The sequence below is a fragment of the Mauremys mutica genome, chromosome 9 (assembly GCF_020497125.1).
Source record: "Mauremys mutica isolate MM-2020 ecotype Southern chromosome 9, ASM2049712v1, whole genome shotgun sequence".
NCBI classification, from domain to species: Eukaryota; Metazoa; Chordata; order Testudines; family Geoemydidae; genus Mauremys; species Mauremys mutica.
The window spans coordinates 47703435-47724943 of NC_059080.1; the positions used below are offsets into that span (position 1 = coordinate 47703435).

The window sequence follows — 21509 nt, forward strand, 5'->3', positions numbered from 1 at the left end:
TTTATGAATCAGATCACTTCTGAGAATGGAAACGACTCTTCCATTCCTTGTTCTGTTTGCAACGCGATTACGTTATCTCTGTGGACAACAGAGAATCGTGCTAAAACTTTAGCCTTTCACTTCTGGAAATGAAGATTGTATATATTGTCTTAGATGACAAGTGAAAGTATTTGGTACTCTTAACTGTATCCTTAGTGAACATTCATCCAAAAAAGTCTAGTACAGACAGGGCCTTAGATGAAGAGACTTGTACTGCTACATAGATGATCTGGAGGTTATCTCTAAGCCTTCATTTAGTTAATGACTGGTTTTTCCTTTGGAGTTCATAATCTTTTACAGTTTCTGCCAATCTCATTACTTCAATGCTCTTCCCTCCAAGGTGGATGTTTCTGAATGTTGTTAGAGTATCTACATCAGTGACTTCCAAATGATCATGCTATTTCAAGATCTCCTAAACATCTTGTTGCTAACTTCTATTACAGTAGCTTCAGCTTGAGACCGATGTGTACTAGGAGTTTTTAAACTTGTCAACAGTCTCATAGAACCCAGGCCTAACTTTCCTGATGCTCATACGTATACGTTGACACTCAAGAGGCATACTATCACCAGCTGATGTTGATGAGCTGGCAGTCCACGTAGAATATGGACGCTTTCTTTTCCTCTTAGATGAAAAATCTGGAACACCTTCATCCTCCTCCTCTTCTACAACATATGATTTATTTACACTCATACTGTCATCTGATTTCTCATCAGTTTTGTAAGTCTCTTCTTTGACTTCACTTGTCTCTTTTTTTTCTGCAATTTTTCTCAAGTGCTCCAGGCACTGTAGTTTTCTTCTTTCTATCATCTTAATTTCTTTCTTGTCCATGAAATCTTTATGGTACATTTTTCTCTCACTTCTTTGGTTTTCAAGAAATTTCCACTCAACGTCTGTCATTTTTATACCACTGTATTGTTCCAGCTCATTTCTTATCACGGTGTCTGTACAAAATATGTCAAAGAGCTGTTCTGAACTCCTGTTGAATGTGTCTGCCTTCTCTGTAAATGACTGATTTTGTCTCTGCTTTCTGGTTTGATAGAGTTTTGTGAATTCCTCATACATTTTGAGAATATTCTTCTTTATATTTTCTGTCGCTATGGTGTGTAAGTTGCAAAACAACCAGTGTTCCTGCAGAAGTTCAGCAAGCAATTGGGCTGCATCTTCTTTTGACCGTTGTGCTTGCCCAGCTCTTTTGGGTTGCAACAGATACAACATGTTCTGAATGACATCCTTATTTGTAGGCAGAATTCCTTGGGAGAATTCTGATGACTCTACATAGTCAACGTTTCCAAGAGTTTTCTTTGCTTTAGACCCCGTATCCAACGATTCCATCACTACTTTCTTATCGTCTTGTAATTTCGATAACCTGAAAGTAAGATGAAACTCAAAATTAGAATTTTTGCAGCAAGAACAAACATCAGAACAGTCTGAGAAAAGGACAAAGTTTACATGAAAAAAGACATTCTAAGATATTATAGAATACACAGATACTGTTGGATATCTGCTCCCTTAGATCAGTCCATCTAGATGTCCGCACAATGAAACTGTCCTGCTGATCTGTTTAACTTCTTTATATAACGTTAATATTTATTATCTGGTTAGTTTTGTCACTTTTTGGACTGAATTTCTTAAACATTAGCTTTTCAATATTACAAATGCTCAATCCATTGTGCTTCAACTTTTGAAACACAAAGAAAGAGTGTATCCACACTAGCCACTCTGAAACAGTCTAAGCTTTACCCTGCATCCACACTAGGGCTGCCTTAAACTGATGCAGGTGTAGTAGATGGGCTGTCATCTCAAAGAAGATCCAATCTCCTCACCCCACCCTTTAAAATGCATCCTGGCCACATCATGCAACAACTGCCCCTAATGTATCCAATCCCCCATACAGCTCAAAATACCCACAGGATCTGGTGCGGAACACTCTAAAGTGACACTGTTGAATCCTTTGCAAAAAATTATTCATTGTCATCAAAAGATGATGTTGCCCTGTTGGACCTGAACTGCTCTGACAAAGCAGAGCCCTAATGAGAGATGGTTGGCACTTCCTTTTGGCCCTGGGGGGCCCAATGGAGAGGGATGAGGCTGCTGTCAATGGAATCCAAGCATCTGCATTATTTGGTTCATCAGGTATAAATCATGATTTGGCACCTGTACTAGCAGCTGGTGAGCCACAGTTGGCTCAGTTTGGGACATCTGGTGGCCAGGGCAAGGGGTATGACAGAAGTGGGGGCAGGGCATTTCAGAGATGAGGATGGGGTTGTTCATGGGCAGAGGGGAACATTTAACAGGAGGCCATTGCTAGGAGGGGGACCCCAAAGGGAAATGTGTCAGAGTTCACAGTTAGCTTAGAATGTGTCTATGCAGGAACCATTAGCTGAGCATTTGGAGGGAGTAATCATGAGTGGGGCACCATTTCTGAGGAGAGGACTCTGAGGAAGTAGCGGTTTGAAAGGGGACTCTTAGCTGGCAAACTGAGGTGGTCCACTGGCTGAAGGGCCTGTCAGCCCTAAGCTGTGTCAGTCAGTAATGCACAATTGTGCCAATGTACACACTGGATTGATCTCCAATTGACTGAAGTATTATCCCTAAAAATTTCAGACAGAGTGAGCACTAATTGTTACATAACACTTCTTGAAGCACCTTGTGTCCATGTACAAAAGTGCTTTTCATCTGATTAAGGGGGAACAATCTACATTAACCCTGGTACCATTTTCTAAAGGTGACAAAACCTGTGTATGGGATAGGGTTGCCAGTTTTCTACTCACACAAAACCAAACAGCCTTGCCCCACCCCCTGCCCCGCCCCTCCTCCAAGGCTTCACTCCTGCTCACTCCATCCCCCCTCCCTTGATCGCTCACTCTCCCTACCCTCACTCACTGGCTCATTTTCACTGGGCTGGGTCAGGGGGTTGGGGTGTGGGAGGGGGTGAGGGCTCCATCTGAGGATGCAGGCTCCGGGGTGGGGCCAGGGGTGAGGGATTTGGAGTGCAGGAGGGGGGTCCAGGCTGGTGAGGGAGGGATCCACGGGGTTCAGAATATGGGAGGGGGCTCTGGGCTGAGGCAGGGGGTTGGAGTGTGGAAGGAGATATGGGCTCTGGGCTGAGGGTGCAGGTTCTGGGGTGGGGCCAGAAATGAGGGGTTCAGGGTGTGAGAGGGGGCTCTGGGCTGGAGTGCAGTGGGGGTGAGGGCTCTAGTGTGGGGCTGAGGATTTAGGGTGCAGGTCATAGACTTTAAGGTCAGAAGGGACCGTTATGATAATCTAGTCTGACTTCCTGCACAACGCAGGCCACAGAATCTAACCCACCCACTCCCGCGACAAACCCCTAACCTATGTTTGAGCCACTGAAGTCCTCAAATCATGGCTTAAAGACTTCAAAGTGCAGAGAATTCTCCAACAAGTGACCCATGTCCCACACTGCAGAGGAAGGCGAAAAACCCCCAGGGCCTCTGCCAATCTGCCCTGGAGGAAAATTCCTTCCCAACCCCAAATATGGCAATCAGTTAAACCCTGAGCACGTGGGCAAGGCTCACCAGCCAGACACCCAGCAAATAATTCTCTGTAGTAACTCAGATCCCACCCCATCTAACATCCCATCACAAGCCATTGGGCATAGTTACCGCTAATAGTCAAAGGGCAATTAATTGCCAAAATTAGGCTATCCCATCATACCATCCCCTCCATAAACTTATCAAGCTTAATCTTGAAGCCAGATAGGTCTTTTCTCCCCACTACCCCCCTTGGAAGGCTGTTCCAGAACTTCACTCCTCTGATGGTTAGAAACCTTTGTCTTATTTCAAGTCTAAACTTCCTGATGGCCAGTTTATATCCATTTGTTCTTGTGTCAACATTGGTGCTTAACTTAAATAACTCCTCTCCCTCCCTGGTATTTATCCCTCTGATATATTTATAGAGAGCAATCATATCTCCCCTCAGCCTTCTTCTGGTTAGGCTAAACAAGCCAAGCTCTTTGAGTCTCCTTTCATAAGAAAGGTTTTCCATTCCTTGGATCATCCTAGTAGCCCTTCTCTGTACCTGTTCCAGTTTGAATTCATCCTTCTTAAACACGGGAGACCAGAACAGCACACAGTATTCCAGATGAGGTCTCACCAATGCCAGGTGGGAGCTCCAGGCTGGGATCGAGGGCAGGAAGGGGATCAGGGCTGGGCAGGGATGCAGGGGGGTCAGGAGTACAGGGTCTGGCCAGCGCTTACCTCAGGCAGCTCCCAGAAGCAATGGCATGTTCCCCCTCCGGCTCCTATGCGGAGGCATGACCAGGCAGCTCTGTGCATTGCCCCAACCACAGGCGCCGCCCCCGCAGCACCCATTGGTCATGGTTCCCAGCCGGGAACTGGCGCTTGGGCAATGCACGGAGCCCGTTGGCTATCCCTATGTCTAGGAGCCAGAGAGGGAACATGCCACTGCTTCTGGGAGCCGCACGGAGCTGCAGCAGGCAGGGACCCTGCCTTAGCTCTGCTGCGCCGCTGACTGGACTTTTAACAGCCCAGTCGGCAGGGTCCCTTTTCAACCAGGCATTCCGGTTGAAAACCAGACACCTAGCAACCCTAGTGTGGGGGCTGGGAGGAAAGAGAGAAAGGGTCAGCTGCCCTAGGGCTGGTGGAATGAGGAGTGTAAATAGGACCCCCCTCGCTACACAAACATGGTTAGCAACTACTGCAATTTTAGTACAAATTTTGTGCTTTTTGATGTCCATAAAGCCCCAACTCCTGGACTCTGGTGATTCCAGGAGAACCTGCATTCGTTACACACCAAGAACCGTTGTAGAGTGCAACATGCAGAGAAAATCTGCCAGGGGGGAAACAAACCCATTTGTTACTAACATCCATCTCCTGACCTCAGACACCTGGGAACGGGCCCTACGGGAGATAGGTCGGTCGGAGGGGGGGGGGGGGGAAGAAAGGCCCAGGGCCCCTGGAGGCGGGACTCAGGGAAGCCTCATGCCCCTGCCACCCAAAACCTGCCCAGCGCGGCCCTGACACCTCCCCCGCGGCTGCTCAGCCCGAACCCCGGAGGACGCTGGGGGCTCGAACTGTCACAGCCCCCGAGGTTCCTAGGCCCGCGCCGCGCGTCCCCGACCCACCCCAGTCCAGCCCCTCGGCGGATCTCACCGCCATCTTGGAGGGGGCCCTGTGGAGTTTGCGCAGCTCCGGGGAGAGAGGGCCGAGAGCAGCGTTACCTGCGCCATCTTGGAGATGGGCAGCGCGGGAGCAGCAGCGCGCCCTTCCGGGAGTTCCGTCCTCCAGCCGGCCTAGCCTGGCCGCTCTGTGGCTTACACCGGAACTGCCTCTCTTGCTGCGTCTCCGCCTATAGCGTCTGCCCGGCTTGTCTTTCCGCCCGCCCGACTCTATGACCGGGGTGGACAGAGCCTCTAGTCCAACGTGCGCGAGTAATAACGGCCTCCTGCGGCAGCTCGGCCCAGGCCGCCTTTGGCGGGAGGTGCAGGTAAGGGGGAGAGCAGCCCCTGCCCTTAGACAAGGCGATGATTGGTCGGTGCCTGGGTATTAACTGTTGGTAACCAATGGCCACGCCCCAGGCACTGACCAATCAACTCACTGTTGAGTTGATTGGTCAATGCCTGCAAGTAACCAAGGGCTGAAGGACAAAGAGCTGATTGGTTGATGCTTGGGTATTAATAGTTGGTAACCAGTTACTGCAGCCTAAGGGTCAGTGTGCTGATTGGCCTGTGGCTGAGTATTAGTGCCGGTAACCAATGGCTGCCCTCTGAAGCATTGGGTGGCGGGTTCCAGTAATACCTGCTGATGAACCAGTGTTGAGCTGGTGGCTAATGGAGCAGGTGGCTGGGAGGAGTTGAACTGAATGAACTGCCCCTGAGCTGGGACCTGGGTAGGGTGACCAGACCTCCCGATTTTATCAGGACTGTCCCGATATTTACTTGTTTGTCCCGCGTCCCGACCGAACATCGGTCGAGATGCAAATTGTCCCGATATTTTACCCTCCTGCGCACAGGCAGAGGGGGCTCATGCCCCCCTGCCCCAACTCCACCCCGGCCCCACCCCAACTCCGCCCTTCCCCGCTTTGGATTCCTCCCCAAATCCCTGCCCCATCCCCATCCCCCAGCCCTGCCCCCTCATTGCCCTATTGGATCTCTCCCCAAATCCCCGCCCTGGCCCCACTTCTTTCCCAATCATTCCTCCTCCTCACTCCTCCCTCCCTCCCAGGCTTACGCAAATCAGCTGTGTGGCAGTGCAAGCGCTGGGGGGAGGGGGGAGAAGCAGGACGCGGCAGCCAGCTCAGGGGAGGTGGAGGCAGAGTGATGGCAAGCTGGTGCGGGGGGGCGGGGCGAGGCAGGGAGCTGCCGGTGGGTTCTCAGCCCCCACCAATTTTTCCTATGCTCCGGCGGCTCTTGTTTTTGTTTTTTCCTCGGCTGCCGGATCTTGGGGTTTTTTTTGTTTGTTTGTTTTTGTTGTTGTTGCTCCTCTGGCACTCACCCCCCCTTCCCCCTCCCGCGTCCCCATATTTCACATCTCTCATCTGGTCACCCTAGCCTAGACCAAGGACTTGCTCCTTCAGGTCTTTACAGTGGGCTCAGCTGGGCACATGCAGCTCTCCCTCACTACACTGTGCTCAGACCCGGTCAGAGGGCAGGATTTAACCACTGGTAGCCATATGGCTCATTGCAGCAGCAATAGCGGTGGTTGGTATCAGCATAGGCGCCAACTCCGTGGGTGCTCCAGGACTGACTCTGGCGCCGACTCCATGGGTGCACCATTCCAATTAAACATGTGAGCAATCAGAGAGTTCTCTTCTGATCAGGGCTGTCAAACGACTGAAAAAAAATGATCACAATCACAAGATTAAAAAAATAGTTACAATTAGTTGCTGCTTTAATTGCACTGTTAAACAATAATAGAATACCAATGTAAGTTTATTATAAATATTTTGGATGTTTTACTACATTTTCAGATATATTGATTTTAATTACAACATGGGATACAAAGTGTACAGTGCTCTCTTTATACTATTATTTTTTATTACAAATATTTGCACTGTAAAAAAATAAAAGAAATAGTATTAAGGTTTAAGAATCTGAAGTGCCTTCCAAAATCTGAGAGAGACAAGGTGTGGAATATATTGTCAGAAGTCTTAAAAGAGCAACCCTCCAATGCGGAAACTAAAGAACCCAAATCATCAAAAAACCTTCTGTTGGTGGCATCTGACTCAGAGGATGAAAATGAAGGTGCGTAAGTCCACATTGCTTTGGATTGTCATCAGCATGGAATCATGTCCTCTAGAATGGTGGTCGAAGCATGAAGGGGCATGGGCGGCGCGCGGCGGATATAATAGGCCAGAGGAGGCTCAGCCTCCTGTGGTGCTGCTGCGGCTGCTGGGAAAAAGTGCCATGTGAACTGTTCTCATTTTCAGATGACATTGTAAATCAGAAGCAGGCAGCGTTATTTCCCGTAAATGTATATAAACATGTTTGTTTAGTGTTTGGCTGAACAAGAAATAGACTGACTGGACTTTTAGGCTCTAAAATTTTCCAATGTTTTGTTTTTGAGTGCAGTTATGTTAAAAACAAACAAAAAAATACATTTGTAAGTTTCATTTTGTACATAAAAGGTTTCACTATAATACTTATATCAGGTGAATTGAAAAATACTATTTTTTATCTTTTTTTACAGTGCAAATATTTGTAATAAAATAATATAAAGTGAGCACTGCGCACTTTGTAATTGAAATCAGTATATTTGAAAATGTAGAAAAACATCCACAAATATTTATAATAAATTTAAATTGATATTGTATTATTGTTTAACAGTGCAATTAAAACTGCGAGCAGCCACCGCTCTCCAGCTGCCCAGCTCTGAAGACAGCGCTGCCACCAGCAGCAGCACAGAAGTAAGGGTAGCAGTACCACAATTCCCCTACAATAACCTTGCGACTCCCCCCACCTCTCTCCCCCAACTTCTTTTTGGGTCAGGACTAGGATGACCAGGTGTCCGGTTTTCGAGCGGAAAACCCAGTCAAAAAGGGAACCTGTTAAAAGTCCGGTCAGCGGTGCTGCGACGCTAAGGCAGGCTAGGCCCTACCTGTCCTGGGGCACCACGCTGCGCCCCAGAAGTGGCCAGCAGATCCAGCTTCTACACGGGGAAGTCATGGGGCTCCGCGTCTTGCTCCCACTCCGAGCACTGGCTCCAGGGTCCCATTGGCTGGGAACTGGCCATTGGGAGCTTGGGGGGGGGGTGCCTGCGAACAAGGGCAGTGCGCGCCACGGAACCTCTTGCCCCTTCCTCCCCCATGTAGGAGACTTACCTGCTGGTCTCTTCTGGGGCGCAGCACAGAACCAGGACAGACAGGGACTAGCCTGCCTTAGCCCTGCTGCTCCACTGACTGGGAGCTGCCTGAGGTAAGCCCAAGCCACTGCCCCAGCCCTGAGCCCCCCCGAACCCGGAGCCCCCTCCTGCACCCCAAACTCCTCATCCCCATTCCCAACTCCACCTTAAAGCCCACATCACCAGCCGGAGCCCTCACCCCCTCCCTCACCCCAACTCCCTGCCCTCCTGCACTTGAACCCCTTGTTTCTGGCCCCATTCCAGAGCCTGCACCCCCATTTAGAGTCCTCACAGCCTCTCGCACCCCACCCCTCTGCCCCAGCCCAGTGAAAGTGAGTGAGGGTGGGGGAGAGTGAGCCACCAAAGGAGGGGGAATGTAGTGAGCAGGGGGTGGGGCCTCAGGGAAGGGGCAGGAAGGTGTTCAGTTTTGTGCCAATAGAAAGTTGGCAACCCTAGTCAGGACCCCTACAATTAGAACACTACGAAATTTCAGATTTAAATAGCTGAAATCATGAAATGTACTATTTAAAAAATCCTATTACTGTGAAATTGACCCAAATGGACTGTGAATTTGGTAGGGTCCTAGACATAGTCATTTATTGCACTGTTTTTTAAAAATGGCCATGCAAAAATCAAAGTTGGAAGATTTTTTGTTTATGAATCAGATCACTTCTGAGAATGGAAATGACTCTTCCATTCCTTGTTCTGTTTGCAACACGATTACGTTATCTCTGTGGACAACAAAGAATCGTGCTAAAACATTAGCCTTTCACTTCTGGAAATGAAGATTTTATATATTGTCTTAGATGACAAGTGAAAGTATTTGGTACTCTTAACTGTATGCTTAGTGAGCATTCATATCCTCACTCATTTTGTTTTAATCACTTCCTGTCTTAATACTGCCATTCCTCTTTTTTTATATTCAAGTACACCTCAGTGAGCCCATGATATTATGGTGGCCAGACTATTCTCTTATTTAAAAAAACCCAGGATCACTCACTCTCTGATATCTCATTCAGATTTGTCCCTTGAAGTGTTTAACTGGTCTTGGGACAGATTCAGCTGCTGCAGAAAGGAAGCTTTCATGTTTTAAAGAAAAAACTTCTGGTCCTTATGGTTATGAATAGAACTTGCCAAACATGAACCAAGTGTAATAGTTCTCAAAGTGATCTTGGAATCTGCAGGCAGCCTGAATCAAAGCTCTGAGAGGTGTGAATTGTCCCAGTCAACTCAGTGGCATTTTAACTCTTAAGACTTATGCCCCTTTAGCAGCCAGATTTTAAAACAGTGTAGGTGTGCAGTTGCATGCTTAATTTGCACAATCACTGCAATTGCCTGCATCAAGAAATTGTAGACAAGTGAGTAGCCTGATAAACAAAGAACAGGTATACCAGATACTTTTAGGGTCACTGCTGTCGTGTTTTCCTACTGAGTGATGCTGAATGCAACAGTAACTTTACTAACTAGAATCTGAGGTACATAAAACTCATATTCTACTCTAATCTTGGTACAAGCTTCCAGTTGTTATTGGTGGGAACTCTGCTGTAGACAGAGCAGTGTATGGCCCTTGTTGTGCAGACTTGGCTTACAGAGAATCCTTAAAAATATAGTTTAGCCTTCTGTATAGAATGAGAAGACATCCTTATTTTGGTTGAACTCTGGTGCGTAGGTAGGTATTGCGCTGCCCCACACCATAGACAAGGCTGCTACAGAGTGAAGAATCAGTGGATCGCAGAGTTTGGTAGAAGGTCTCAAAGAATTGTGGGAAAGAATCACAACCACTTTAGGAGGTGAGCATATTTTCACAGATGATATAGGAGAGATGTAGAATGAGAGGGAAGAGAGAGGGTTCCTGATAAAAACCTCCCCAGTCCTTTCTACTAGAGCATTCCTGAATATACACATCATGCGCAAAGTATAAACAAACCTCTGAACCGTTTTATTAACACTTCACTGGAAAGGAGAGGCATAAATAGTAGGCAGAAATGTTACAGTAGAAATACGTTTACTAAGTTACTAGAGAGAGTCACCATTCAGCATTTCACCATCTCATCAAGAATTCAGTGATTACTATAAGTTCGCATAGAAACTAAAAAATGTTTAGGGAAGAATGAAACAAACTGTAGACACTTGTGTTTTATGGAGAAATCATAATATGATCAGGAAACTCACGTGTGTGTTTGTCAAGCTTAAACTTTTACTGTTCATACTGATCTTGTATGTAGATTTCTGCAGAATGGAGGGGGACCAAGTGGAAAAAATGGTGCTAACAAAAGATGGGAGAAAAACTGCTGTGGATAAGGAGTGTGATGGGGAAGAAAATAAGTCAGTGGAATGGTGAGTGAGTGGCTTCTCTATTTTTCCTGGTTTGGAGGGGTGAGGGGAGAGAGAGCGAGCATTTTTATAAAACTTAGAAGGTTGAAATTTTTCTGAGTTGCTGGGAAATCTATTCTTAAAATTCATAAGAACAATAACAGGTCTTAGGCCTAGATATTCATGCAGGTCATGATTAAGACTCAGCTCAAAATGTCTGACTTAAGATCCAGTTGTGATCTCTTCTTACATGATGATGATCAGGGCTGGGATCGCTCAGGTTTTTTTTTGGAGGTGGGGAGGTGATCATTCTGCTCTAGTGCTATGATCTTATTTGAGAGGGGAGGAGGGTAATGCTGGCTCCACATGAAACCTGGTTAAAGCTCTATTTTAGTGTAAAGAAGAGCTGTGCTCTCTGTGAAGTGGTAACATTCATTGTTTGATCCTGCTGACAGCTGACTCTCTTCCTCCTCTCCTATTCTGACTCTCTCTCTCTCTGCTTCCTTACCTACAGCAAGGTTTACATGGATTACAATGCAACCACCCCAATGGCATCAGAGGTGATCCAAACTGTAACAGAGGCCATGCATGAGGCCTGGGGTAACCCCAGCAGTTCTTACACAGCAGGTAAGAGCAGCTCTTGAAGGAAGGGAAAGAGGTAATCTCAGGAAGGAGCGGGGGAGTTGGGTTCACAGGCAGTCCTGATCATTATGAATAGAACATTCCACTAGCCGCATAGGCACCGACTCTGTGGGTGCTCCGGGGCTGGAGCACCCACAGGGAAAAATTGGTGGATGCTTAGCACCCACCGGCAGCTCCCCGCCCCACCCCCCCAGCCCAGCTCACCTCCACCTCTGTTCTGCCGCCTCCCCTGAGTGCGCCACCATGTCCTTCTTCTCCCCTCTCCCTCCCAGCCTTGTACCACAAAACTTCACGCGGCAAGGGAGGGAGAGAGGAGGAGGGGGAATGCGGTGCACTTGGGGGGAAGAGGCAGGGCCGGGGCGGGGATTTGGGGAGGGAGGGAGTGGAGTTGGGGTGGGGGCGGGGGCGGGGGGGGGTGCGAGCACCCACTGGCGCCAACTAGCTGTAAACCTCTTTGAGACTACTCGTGTGCAAATGTTTGCAGGATTAAAGCCTATCATTGTAGCAAATTCATAGTTACAAATCTGAGCATATGCAGACAAGAATTTGAATGCTTTATTCAGTCTAACGGATGTAAGATTTATGTTCACATTTGGCTAGTGGTACACACTACATTGAAGCTTACAGCTAGGGACGTCTGGAAGACAAGAATTCCATTTTGTGAAAAATTTCAAAGTTTCGATATTTGCTTCCATTCCAGTGCAGAATGAAACCAAGACTGTTCTAAGTTTTTTGTGGGGGGACAAAAACAGAAAGAGAGAATAGCCAGAATAGTGAAAAGTCTCCAAAGCAGGGATTTGACATTGGGTATGCCACAACCCTGATAAGTACCCTAAACATCAGGGTATTGGCTGTCTGGGGTGGGTTGGTTCTCTCTCTCTCTGGCTTTCATCAGAAATTCCATCCTGTCACAACTGATATGCTTCCACGATAGGTTTCAGTTTTGATAAATCAGCATTTTCTGACAAAAAAATCTTTTGTTGAAAAGTTTCTGACCAACTCTAATTGGAGCCATGCCAAAAGTAAATGTTCTGCCATTTTTTAGTTATTTGCCAACAAAAACTTAGAATGTAAACTTTTCAGGGTGGGAACTGTCTAGCACAGTGGAGACCCTCAATGCTAATGCAATGCAAATAAATAATCATACTAATAATTAGTAATAAAGGCTGGACACTTTTTAAAAAGCTGATGCAGTGTAATTTAACCCACTCCTCTAAATGGAAAAATGGCAGAGCTGATTGAATTCAATCACCCTAAAGAGAATTTCACCTTGGACTGAGGCCAAGAATGATGAGTTTCATATAAAAATTAAAGTTTTTGACAGTCTGCATGAACAGTAGAAAAAAGGGTCATTTTAAAAAAAAAAGCTCACCTCAAAAGTCCAGGATTTTCAAAAATGGGTGCCTAAAGATAGGCTCCTAAATTTATATTTGGTTATCTTAATAAACGTCCTGACTCTCAAAAAACAAACAAAGAACAGTGCTTTCAGCAAGTCTCGTTGGTGCTCAGCACTATTAAAAGTCTGGCCACTTTTTTAGGTGCCTTAATATGGACTTCAGAGTCTAAATGTTAGGCATCCACTTTTGAAAATCTTGGTCCCTAGCTACGGAGTTCATGACCCAGTGAAATTAATAAAAATAAACTTCTAAATAAAAGGAAACTTTCTTACTCTTTCAGATTGGAAAATCAGAGAGTTACAGCCTCTGTTTGGGTGTTCAGTGTAGGTGCTGTTAGGACACCCCTTAGTGAGAAATATAAAGTTCAGGAGGACATTTAAACTTCAGCTGAAAAAAACCAAACCAACTTTCAAGAAGACTTCCAGGGAAAGAATTTCACCTACTGTGCTATCTGACTCTGATACATTCTAGATACCTCCTTTGTCTTTTCTCTCCCTGCTCCTGTCTGCTAACTCATTCTGTTTGAACTGTGATTTATTTTTAGTTCGTTTATATTTTCAGCTATTGAGCAACTGCACTGAACTTGCAGAGGGTGGGGGGAAGAGCTTCCTCATATGTCCCATGATGGATACATGAGCAAGTGGACGTATGAAAGGAATATGTCTGCAGAAAGAAGTACATGCAATTTCAAGAGATAATCCTTTCTTGCTGAGTGCAGGTTCTAACTGCAAATGATGGGGATTTCCTGTGTTTGTGATTGGGAATCGTTTATGTCATCTGTATGAAAGTGATTTTTGTTTGCTATCACTGTCACCCAAGGACACTCTCTTCTAAAAACTTTATTACTTCTTGACCTTTTAATCTTACAGAGAGAAAATCAAATAAATATGGACAAGAATCCACCTCATACATTAAATCAAACATCTGTGGAAATACATTAAATACCTTTTAAACGAACCTCTAGTACAGGAATAAACATCCAGTGTTGTGTCCTTTCTACAGTTTTCTACTGTAAATATGTAATAAACACAACTTGATCAACTGCATACATTGATCCTGCAGGTAGAAAGGCCAAGGAGATCATAAATAAAGCTCGGGAGAGCCTGGCCCGGATGGTGGGAGGAAGGCCCCAGGATATCATTTTCACCTCAGGGGGCACAGAGGTGAGTGCATAAATCCCAGCCTCATCCTCCCTGAACAGGACGAGTGCTTATATTGTGGTGTTTGAGAGAATAGACGGTAACGCCTCCTCTACATGTGGTGATGCATCCTGCAGAGGGGTGGGGAGTGGCATACTTTCTTAAGTGCACTAAAGTGCTCATTAATTGATCCATGTAGAAAGTGCTGGTGCACAATAATGGTTCCGTAGTACAGTTTAACATAGAAAATCGGGACATCTGGTCACTCCAGAACAGGACTCGGCAGCCTCTGGTACACGGCTCGCCCTGGTAAGTACCCTGGCTGGCTGGGCCAGTTTGTTTACCTGCCGCGTCCGCAGGTTCGGCTGATCACAGCTGCCAATAGCCACGGTTCGCTGCTCCAGGCCAATGGGGGCTGCGGGAAGCAGCACGGGCCAAGGGATGTGGTGGCCGTGGCTTCCCGCCGCCCCCATTGACCTGGAGCAGCGAACCGCAGCCAGTGGGAGCGGCGATCGGCCGAACCTGCAGATGCAGCAGGTAAACAAACTGGCCCAGCCCACCAGGGTGCTTACCCTGGTGAGCCGCATGCCAGAGGTTGCCGACTCCTGTTCTGGAGTGACCAGATGTCCCAATTTTCTAGGGACAGTCCCGATATTCAGCGTGTGAAAACTGTTACCCAGAGATGATGAGCACAAATGACCCCTCCTCTCACAGTCTGAAGATGACCCAACACTCCTGGTTAAAGGACCTGTTAGAGGAGTTCATTTCCCATTGACATTTTCAATCTGCCCTAACGGTTATGTTTTCACAAAAAGCATTTTAAGCTGTTACTTGCATGCAGATAAGTGAGAAATTGAAAATAAGGGATTCTGTGCCCTACCCAGTGCCGTTGGTTATACCCTGCTCTGACAGTTTCCCTCTTACCTCTCTGCAGGCAAATAATTTAGTTATCCACACGGCACTGAGGCATTTTAGAGAGAGTCGGGTGCTGGGACAGGATGGGCCTCGTGAGGATCACAAAAGGGCAGCCGGGGCCACTCCTCATTTCATTACATCTAATGTGGAACATGACTCGGTCCGTTTGCCATTGGAGCACCTTGTGAAAGAGCACATGGCAGGTGAGTACATGTGGATTACAGGGGGTTGCAAGGGAGTGTCATTGATATACACTCCCCATCTACAGGCCCTCTGTTGAGCTGCTTTTCACAGGCACTTTTGTTTCAAAATAATAAATACAAGTCTCCTTTCTTTGCACACTGCACTTTTCCCAGTTCATGAAATGGAAGGTTCTGAATGGGGTGCTTGCAAAAGCAATCTCAACTAGCGTAATCACTGCAGTTACTTTGTCAGATGATTATGATCAAGGTCCTGCAGGGAACACAGAGTTTGAGGTGCTGATGGTAGCACCAAGGTAATTTTCTCTTTTTTTTAAACTACAGTGGAAAAGTCCAATGTTTTGTGCTGTTTTCTCCAGCCCTCAGTGAAGGATACATTGCACTCTCCCTCTGACCTGGCCAAGTGTTGCTTTCCCTGGTCAGTAAATGCACTATTTTAGTGGCAGCTCTGAAGGCTTTAGCTCAACAATCTGGGCCTCTTGCCCCCTTTTCTCTTTGTCCTCTCTATCCTGCATCCACTGTGTATGGTCAGGAAGGCAAGCAGCCACCACGTCTGCAAGGACATTCCTCATGTGGCCACTAGCTGGTGTTCTAGCATGTGTATTTCACCCATTGCTTAAAAGCTGGGGGCATTATCCTCACATCTAGTCAAGTGTCTCCTTCCTCAAGATATGACAAGACCCTAAGTAGTTTCTGACATTCCACCTGCCCTACGCAATATGCAACCACAGTTTTATCAAGCCAGCTGCTAGACTATACTCTAAGTTCTTGTTGTCTATGAGGTATTAGTCTGTATGATGAATCTAATTGCTCGTGTCTTGCCATGCAGAAGCCACCTTTGTCCCAGTGTCCAAGATCACTGGGCAAGTGGAAGTTGATGATACCATTGCAGCAATCCGTCCAACCACGTGCCTGGTTTCCATCATGCTGGCCAATAATGAGACTGGGGTAATCATGGTTAGTTGGACCCTGGGTTTTATTTCCCATGGATTGGAGGGAAGGGGGATCAAATCTGTGCTACATACTCTGTTTAACATTTGTTATTTTGGCATCTTCTGTGCACTGAGGTGCTTCCTCTGCCTGGTCTTTTGTCCTGGTCTCTCTTTCCCTATCTCTCTTTTATTTTCTCTCTCTTTGTTACCCCATTCTCATGTCCCTATCTTCTTTTTTCTCCCCTTCTGTCTGTCAGCCTAAAACAGTGGTTCCCAGATTGTGGTAGCTGGAGCATTTTTTGGTGGCCTTCAAAGATTTGGCTGGTCACTTGCTGCTGGCTTCTCCTCCACTGGCTACACTTCACGTTAGACAAACACTTGTCAGGGTTGGTTTAGGTATACTTAATCCTGGCTCAGCCAGGGGATGGACTAGATAACATCTTGAGGATCCTTCCAGTCCTACATTTCTATGATTCTTTTATTAGAAAAGTATTTAAGGTCACTTTTCCATGCAAGGTCTTTCTTTAGGGGGATGTTCTGTAATAGCGAATGGAGGGAAGGTGGCCGGCAGGATAGTGAATAGGAAGGGAGGCAGTCACAAATGGGAGGGGAGGTGTTCATGAGACATTCTAACAAGATGTGTTACACAGTGTGAAGAGTTTGAGATCCCAATCACCTGAGAGTGTTCTGTCCCACCAGCCCATCTCAGAGCTCAGCCAGCGGATTCAGATCCTGAATCAGAACAGAATGGCATTAGGGCTGCCCAGGATTTTGATGCACACAGACGCAGCCCAGATGATAGGGAAGGGGCGAGTGGATGGGCAGGATCTGGGAGTGGATTACCTCACCATTGTGGGACACAAGGTATGCCTCTATTCTCCTTCCATTTCTCTCTTCATGTCACACTGGAGCTGACCATATATTTAAATCACCTTTCCATACAAGAACCTTCTCTTCTGAATTATTGCATCTTCTGAGTAGAATTCTTTGTATTCTCTGCCTTAGGGCTAGCCAAAGAATGGCTGCTGATAGAAAGCGGTTTTCTAATTTTTTGCAAAAGGGAAAGGAAAAGCCAACTTTCTTAGTATAAGTCTGGAGGACAAAAAACATCCTTCAGAGAAGCCTGCATCAGGGCTAGAACATGTTACCCCAACCAGTATTGTGGCAGGGGCTTTGGGAATCCAAATGCTCTCCGCTCGCTCTCTGCTTTTCTGACTCCAAACGAGGCATGTGGGTGAATGTTCTTCTCTTGTTAAGGTAGTAACTCAGGATTTGGGTTGATCTACTTGTGTATGGCTCACATACAGAGCATCCTTATCTCCCTGTGGCACAGAGAGAGAGGGAATAAGGCAGTCCAGCCAGTTGCTCTTTCTACTTTGGAGGATTTAATGCATTAGACTTTTGTTCAAGTATTAAAGCTTCTCACTAGATGGCACTCTGGAAATAGTCTTTACTGTACCCAGCTGTGTTTTGTTCGTGTGTATATATATACAGTGTGTGCACACAGGTGGTACAGTGATGTGAGGACATGGACAATGGACAGCCAGTTATACAGTACTCTACTTAAACACTCTGCAACCCTATGACAGACTTGTGTCTGCACAGCTATCCTCAGAGCAAGATGGTACAAAAGAGAGAGGGTTCCATGGTTCCTAGGCCATAAGTAAGATGAAGATGGAGGATAAGGCTTTTATTCTTGTTCTGGAGGTATCCTGTTGGCAAAAGAACCACAGAGAAGGAGGAACTGGAGCTTTCAATAGTAGGGAATTGACTAGGACTGTGCAGGGCTGTTGTGAGGACTAACTGGAGAGAGATAATAAATTGCTTGGAATGGGAAAAGAATAGAGTATAGGGTAAGTGTTGAGTATTATTATTATAAATTGTTGGGAAAGTGAAAGTGGGAAGGATCAGGATCAGAATGGGTAGAATCCAGAAACCCTCTCCAAGAGGTGCCAAGTGAAGTGGGGAGGGGGAATTACGATGTTTCCTTGAGTTCCCTTTCTTAGAGGTGGTGGTTTTCATTGCAGTTCTATGCCCCACGGATTGGAGCACTGTATGTTCGAGGGCCTGGGGTCACCACTCCTCTGCATCCCATGCTGTTTGGAGGGGGACAGGAGCGGAATTTCCGTCCTGGGTAAGGTGGATGGCCGGATGGGTGAGCAGATGTTTCATTGGGTCAGTACATTTAGAGGACTGGCTAAGTAAGCAGATGGCTGTACTATTTAGTGAATGCGCCCTGTGAGAAGCTCTGGAGTACTCACTTCCATTGGTCTTTCTGGGGTGAAAAGTTGTAAGATGCTTAGAGAAAAAATGAGTTAGTTTGTTAATTGCACTGAAGATGTCAAGTGTCATATAAATACTAAACGCAAAATTGTAAGCATTGAAGGCCATCCAGGATTCCATCACTGTGCTCCACACCACAGTTAGAGCCTCACAGCACCAATGGGGCTAGAACCCAGAACCCCCTGATCCTGCACTTGAGCTGAGAAACTCTGTTACTTGTTAGTTGTATGGGGCCTGATGCTCAGCTGAGCAATTCTAATCCCTTCCAGTAGAGGGCGAAATGTCAGGTACATGTAGCTACATCCTGCATGAAAGGCAGGCTGCATCCACACTCAGGGCGGTATGTACCTACACAGAGCCGTGAAAGGGGAGCTGCTGGAGCCTTTCCCCACTGCCTCTTCCCTCCCAGATCCTTTTCCTGCTGCTGGAGCCTTTCACTGTGGAGAGGAAAGGTGCTGGCGGAGGGCTGCCGGTGGCTTTCTCTGCTTAAACAAAAGGCTCCGAGCCCTTTCCCATTGCCTTTCCCGCTGTTGGAGCCTTTCACTGCAACAGGGAGGTAATGGGACACTACACTGCTAAATATAACAATGTAGATGTGGGAGGCACTGCTTGGGCGTGTAGATAGCCTTGTAGGGATACACCCTAGGATTCAGGAGTGTAGGGCACTCTGCTTGCCTAAGCTGTGCCTCAGCATCTACATTGCTGTTTATACCTGTGCTAGCTGGGCATGTGGTGTCTGTACTCTACATGCCACTGCATCAGTAGATGTACCCTAAAAGTCTGCGTGGTTGGAAGTCTCTCCCCATTGGAAGGAATAGTCTGATCAGCCAGCCAGATGTAGGGCATAATTAGACTGATAATCGAACACATTTCATTTTATTCCCAGCCTGTCTCTCCTGTAAGAACTGTACAAAGGACAGTAAGGTTTCTTCTGGGTGTGGGAGAAGAACTCTGCTGCTGGTGTACACACATTGGTGTCTGTTATGCTCTTGACTAAATGCATTCTGAATACAGTATCACTGACTTTGTGTAAGCCACATGTCAAATTTAGTTGGATTCACAAAGAGAAGACCATTTTGAAGTTCTCCCGGATTCCTAAAAGCCATCTGCAGACTTCTCAGTGACAGCTTCAAGCTAGTCACTGATTTTTGCAGCCAGAGGTAGAGTTTTCCATGTAGGAAAAGGCAACATTGATTCTCTTGACTAACTGAAAAATATCAGTTTCCTTTACTACAGCTGTGAACAAATAGGGAGTTAAGCACCTAACTGGCCACTTGTGCACACAGTTGTTTGTTGTGGTAATTACCCCACATGTTGCCTTGCAGTTGTGCTCACATTACCTGTGTATGCAAGTGAGGCTACTGCCTTTTAAAAATGGGGCTCTCGGCACCCATTAATTTCCTGGGGAAGATGGAAATAAATAATTTCTGTACAAATGTTTCTCTTTCAGGACAGAGAATACGCCAATGATTGCTGGCCTTGGCAAGGTGAGTTCAGAAGGAATCAAGGGAGAAAAAGGAGTGTGAGTCAAACATTAATGGTGCCTGACGGATAAGTAACTAACTTGTCTGCTGTGCTCCAAGCTCTTTAAAAAAAAAACCCTAACTAAAAAAGAAAAGTCAACTTGTAGCAAAACAAGACTACAGTGTAAACCCTTGTTTTCTGTTATTAGCCAAAGGAAATTTTTTAAAGTGGTTCTGGGAGATTTAGCTGAACAACTTCCCATGCTAGTAATGGGAGTCACCCAGCTAAATCTGCACAATGCTTTGAGGATGTTGGGATAAGTGTGTATGTCACAGGAAGAGGGGTGTGTGGCGGATATGAGTCTAAGGCTACGTCTATACTACCCGCCCGGGTCGGCGGGTAGCGTTCGACTTCTCGGAGTTCGATATATCGCGTCTCATCTAGACGCGATATATCGAACTCCGAACGCGCTCCCGTCGACTCCGGAACTCCACCACCGCGAACGGCGGTGGCAGAGTCAACGGGGGAGCCGCGGACTTCGATCCCGCGGCGTCTGGATGGGTGAGTAGTTCGAACTAAGGTAGTTCGAGTTCAGCTACGCTATTCGCGTAGCTGAACTTGCGTACCTTAGTTCGACCCCCCCCCCCCAGTGTAGACCAGGCCTTAGAGTACAGACACTACATGCCCAGCTAGCACAGGTATGAACAGCAGTGTAGATGCTGAGGCACAGCTTAGGCAAGCAGAGTGCCCTACACTCCTGAATCGTAGGGTGTATACCTACAAGGCTATCTACATGCCCAAGCAGTGCCTCCCACGTCTGCATTGTTATTTTTAGAAGTGTAGTCTTGATCTTGAAAAATGGCCTCTGTAATTCATGAAAGATCTGTAATAAAGCACAGCATGATCTACTATTCCTTCTACTTCCCCCTCCTTTCCCCTTCTGTGACCTGTACAGTTCTGTTCCCCAGCACTCAAGCCAAAGTTTGGGGGAAGGCTGCTACATGTTTGCATTCACTTGTGGAGTAATACCACATTTGAAAACTATATCACCAAGAAGAGATTTGTTTATAAAGAGGCCAAAACTACATAGGGGTTTCTGGTGCACGGAGCTCTGATTAGGAAAAGTTAGAGGTAGGGGACTTCTCCACCCCCTGTGGATCTCTAGACCAAGTTTGTGAGAGGGGCTGGGGAAGGCGGAGAGCCCATGCACGGTTTGATATCCGGGAAGCATTCTTCAGAGCAGGTGAACAAATTGCACAGTGCCTGTCACTGGTTTGGCAAGTCACCAGGAATCTGAACGCTGCACCGAATTGTCCTATAAATGTGCCAAACTAAGGCCAGGACTTTGTAAGGAGCTTAGCTCCTGTTTAGGCATCGAAATAAGGGGACAGATTTCTGAAGTGCTCAGTGTGCTGAATGCACAGCTGTTGTGAAATCTGGCCCCACACCACACAAATGTACTGATACTTGGGTTCTAAAAGTGCCCCTTGGAGGAGAAATGCTGTGAGGGCCCAGAGCATGTGGAGTTTGGGCTTCATTTCACCAGACTAGGATTTGTGCGCCACTGATGGTACCAGCATCCCCCTTGAGGTGGCTTCCTTCTCCGGATTGGGGGCTAGGCACTTTAAGAACATAAGAACAGCCATACTAGGTTCAACCAAAGGTCCGTCTAGCCTAGTATCCTGTCTTCCGACAGTGGCCAATGCAAATTCCACCTTGGTGGAATTAGTTCATGTATAAGCTCTTCCACCCCCAAGTGTGCCTCCTATTAGGTCAGAAAAGTTGGCTTATATACAGGTACATGAGGCAGATGAAATGATTCCATTCTGATTGGTTGTTAGTACTTGTACACCCATATCCATAGTT

The 21509-nt window shown here is 46.7% G+C and overlaps 2 protein-coding genes across 12 annotated transcripts in view; one reads left to right on the top strand and one right to left on the bottom strand.

The window, feature by feature from the left end:
• Nucleotides 1-5375, bottom strand: LOC123377611. 3 transcript variants are annotated; one of them, XM_045030717.1, is made up of 2 exons: nucleotides 5241-5375; nucleotides 1-1406 (listed from the first exon to the last, which is right to left on the bottom strand). In XM_045030717.1, exon 2 carries the CDS (start codon nucleotides 1370-1372, stop codon nucleotides 509-511), a length of 864 nt encoding a protein of 287 aa, XP_044886652.1. In that variant the 5' UTR covers nucleotides 1373-1406; nucleotides 5241-5375; the 3' UTR covers nucleotides 1-508. The 3 variants fall into 3 exon arrangements, with proteins under 3 accessions (XP_044886652.1, XP_044886651.1, XP_044886653.1); XM_045030716.1 differs by having other exon boundaries at nucleotides 5173-5250; XM_045030718.1 differs by lacking the exon at nucleotides 5241-5375 and adding an exon at nucleotides 5145-5186.
• SCLY (selenocysteine lyase) overlaps nucleotides 5356-21509 on the top strand; it is a 22651-nt gene continuing 6497 nt past the window's right edge. For 2 of the 9 annotated variants that reach the window (XM_045030715.1, XR_006582254.1), the window contains exons 1-9: nucleotides 5373-5506; nucleotides 10584-10695; nucleotides 11186-11298; nucleotides 13773-13873; nucleotides 14784-14967; nucleotides 15794-15921; nucleotides 16596-16760; nucleotides 17924-18030; nucleotides 19630-19666. In XM_045030715.1, the coding sequence (XP_044886650.1) occupies nucleotides 10595-10695; nucleotides 11186-11298; nucleotides 13773-13873; nucleotides 14784-14967; nucleotides 15794-15921; nucleotides 16596-16760; nucleotides 17924-18030; nucleotides 19630-19666 (936 nt within the window). In that variant the 5' untranslated portion in view covers nucleotides 5373-5506; nucleotides 10584-10594. Of the gene's footprint in view, nucleotides 5507-5655; nucleotides 5679-5787; nucleotides 5859-7844; nucleotides 7925-8396; nucleotides 8433-10027; nucleotides 10149-10583; nucleotides 10696-11185; nucleotides 11299-13772; nucleotides 13874-14783; nucleotides 14968-15793; nucleotides 15922-16595; nucleotides 16761-17923; nucleotides 18031-19629; nucleotides 19667-21509 lie in introns of those variants that run through there. The other 7 variants (XM_045030709.1, XM_045030708.1, XM_045030707.1 and 4 more) reach the window with 7 other exon arrangements.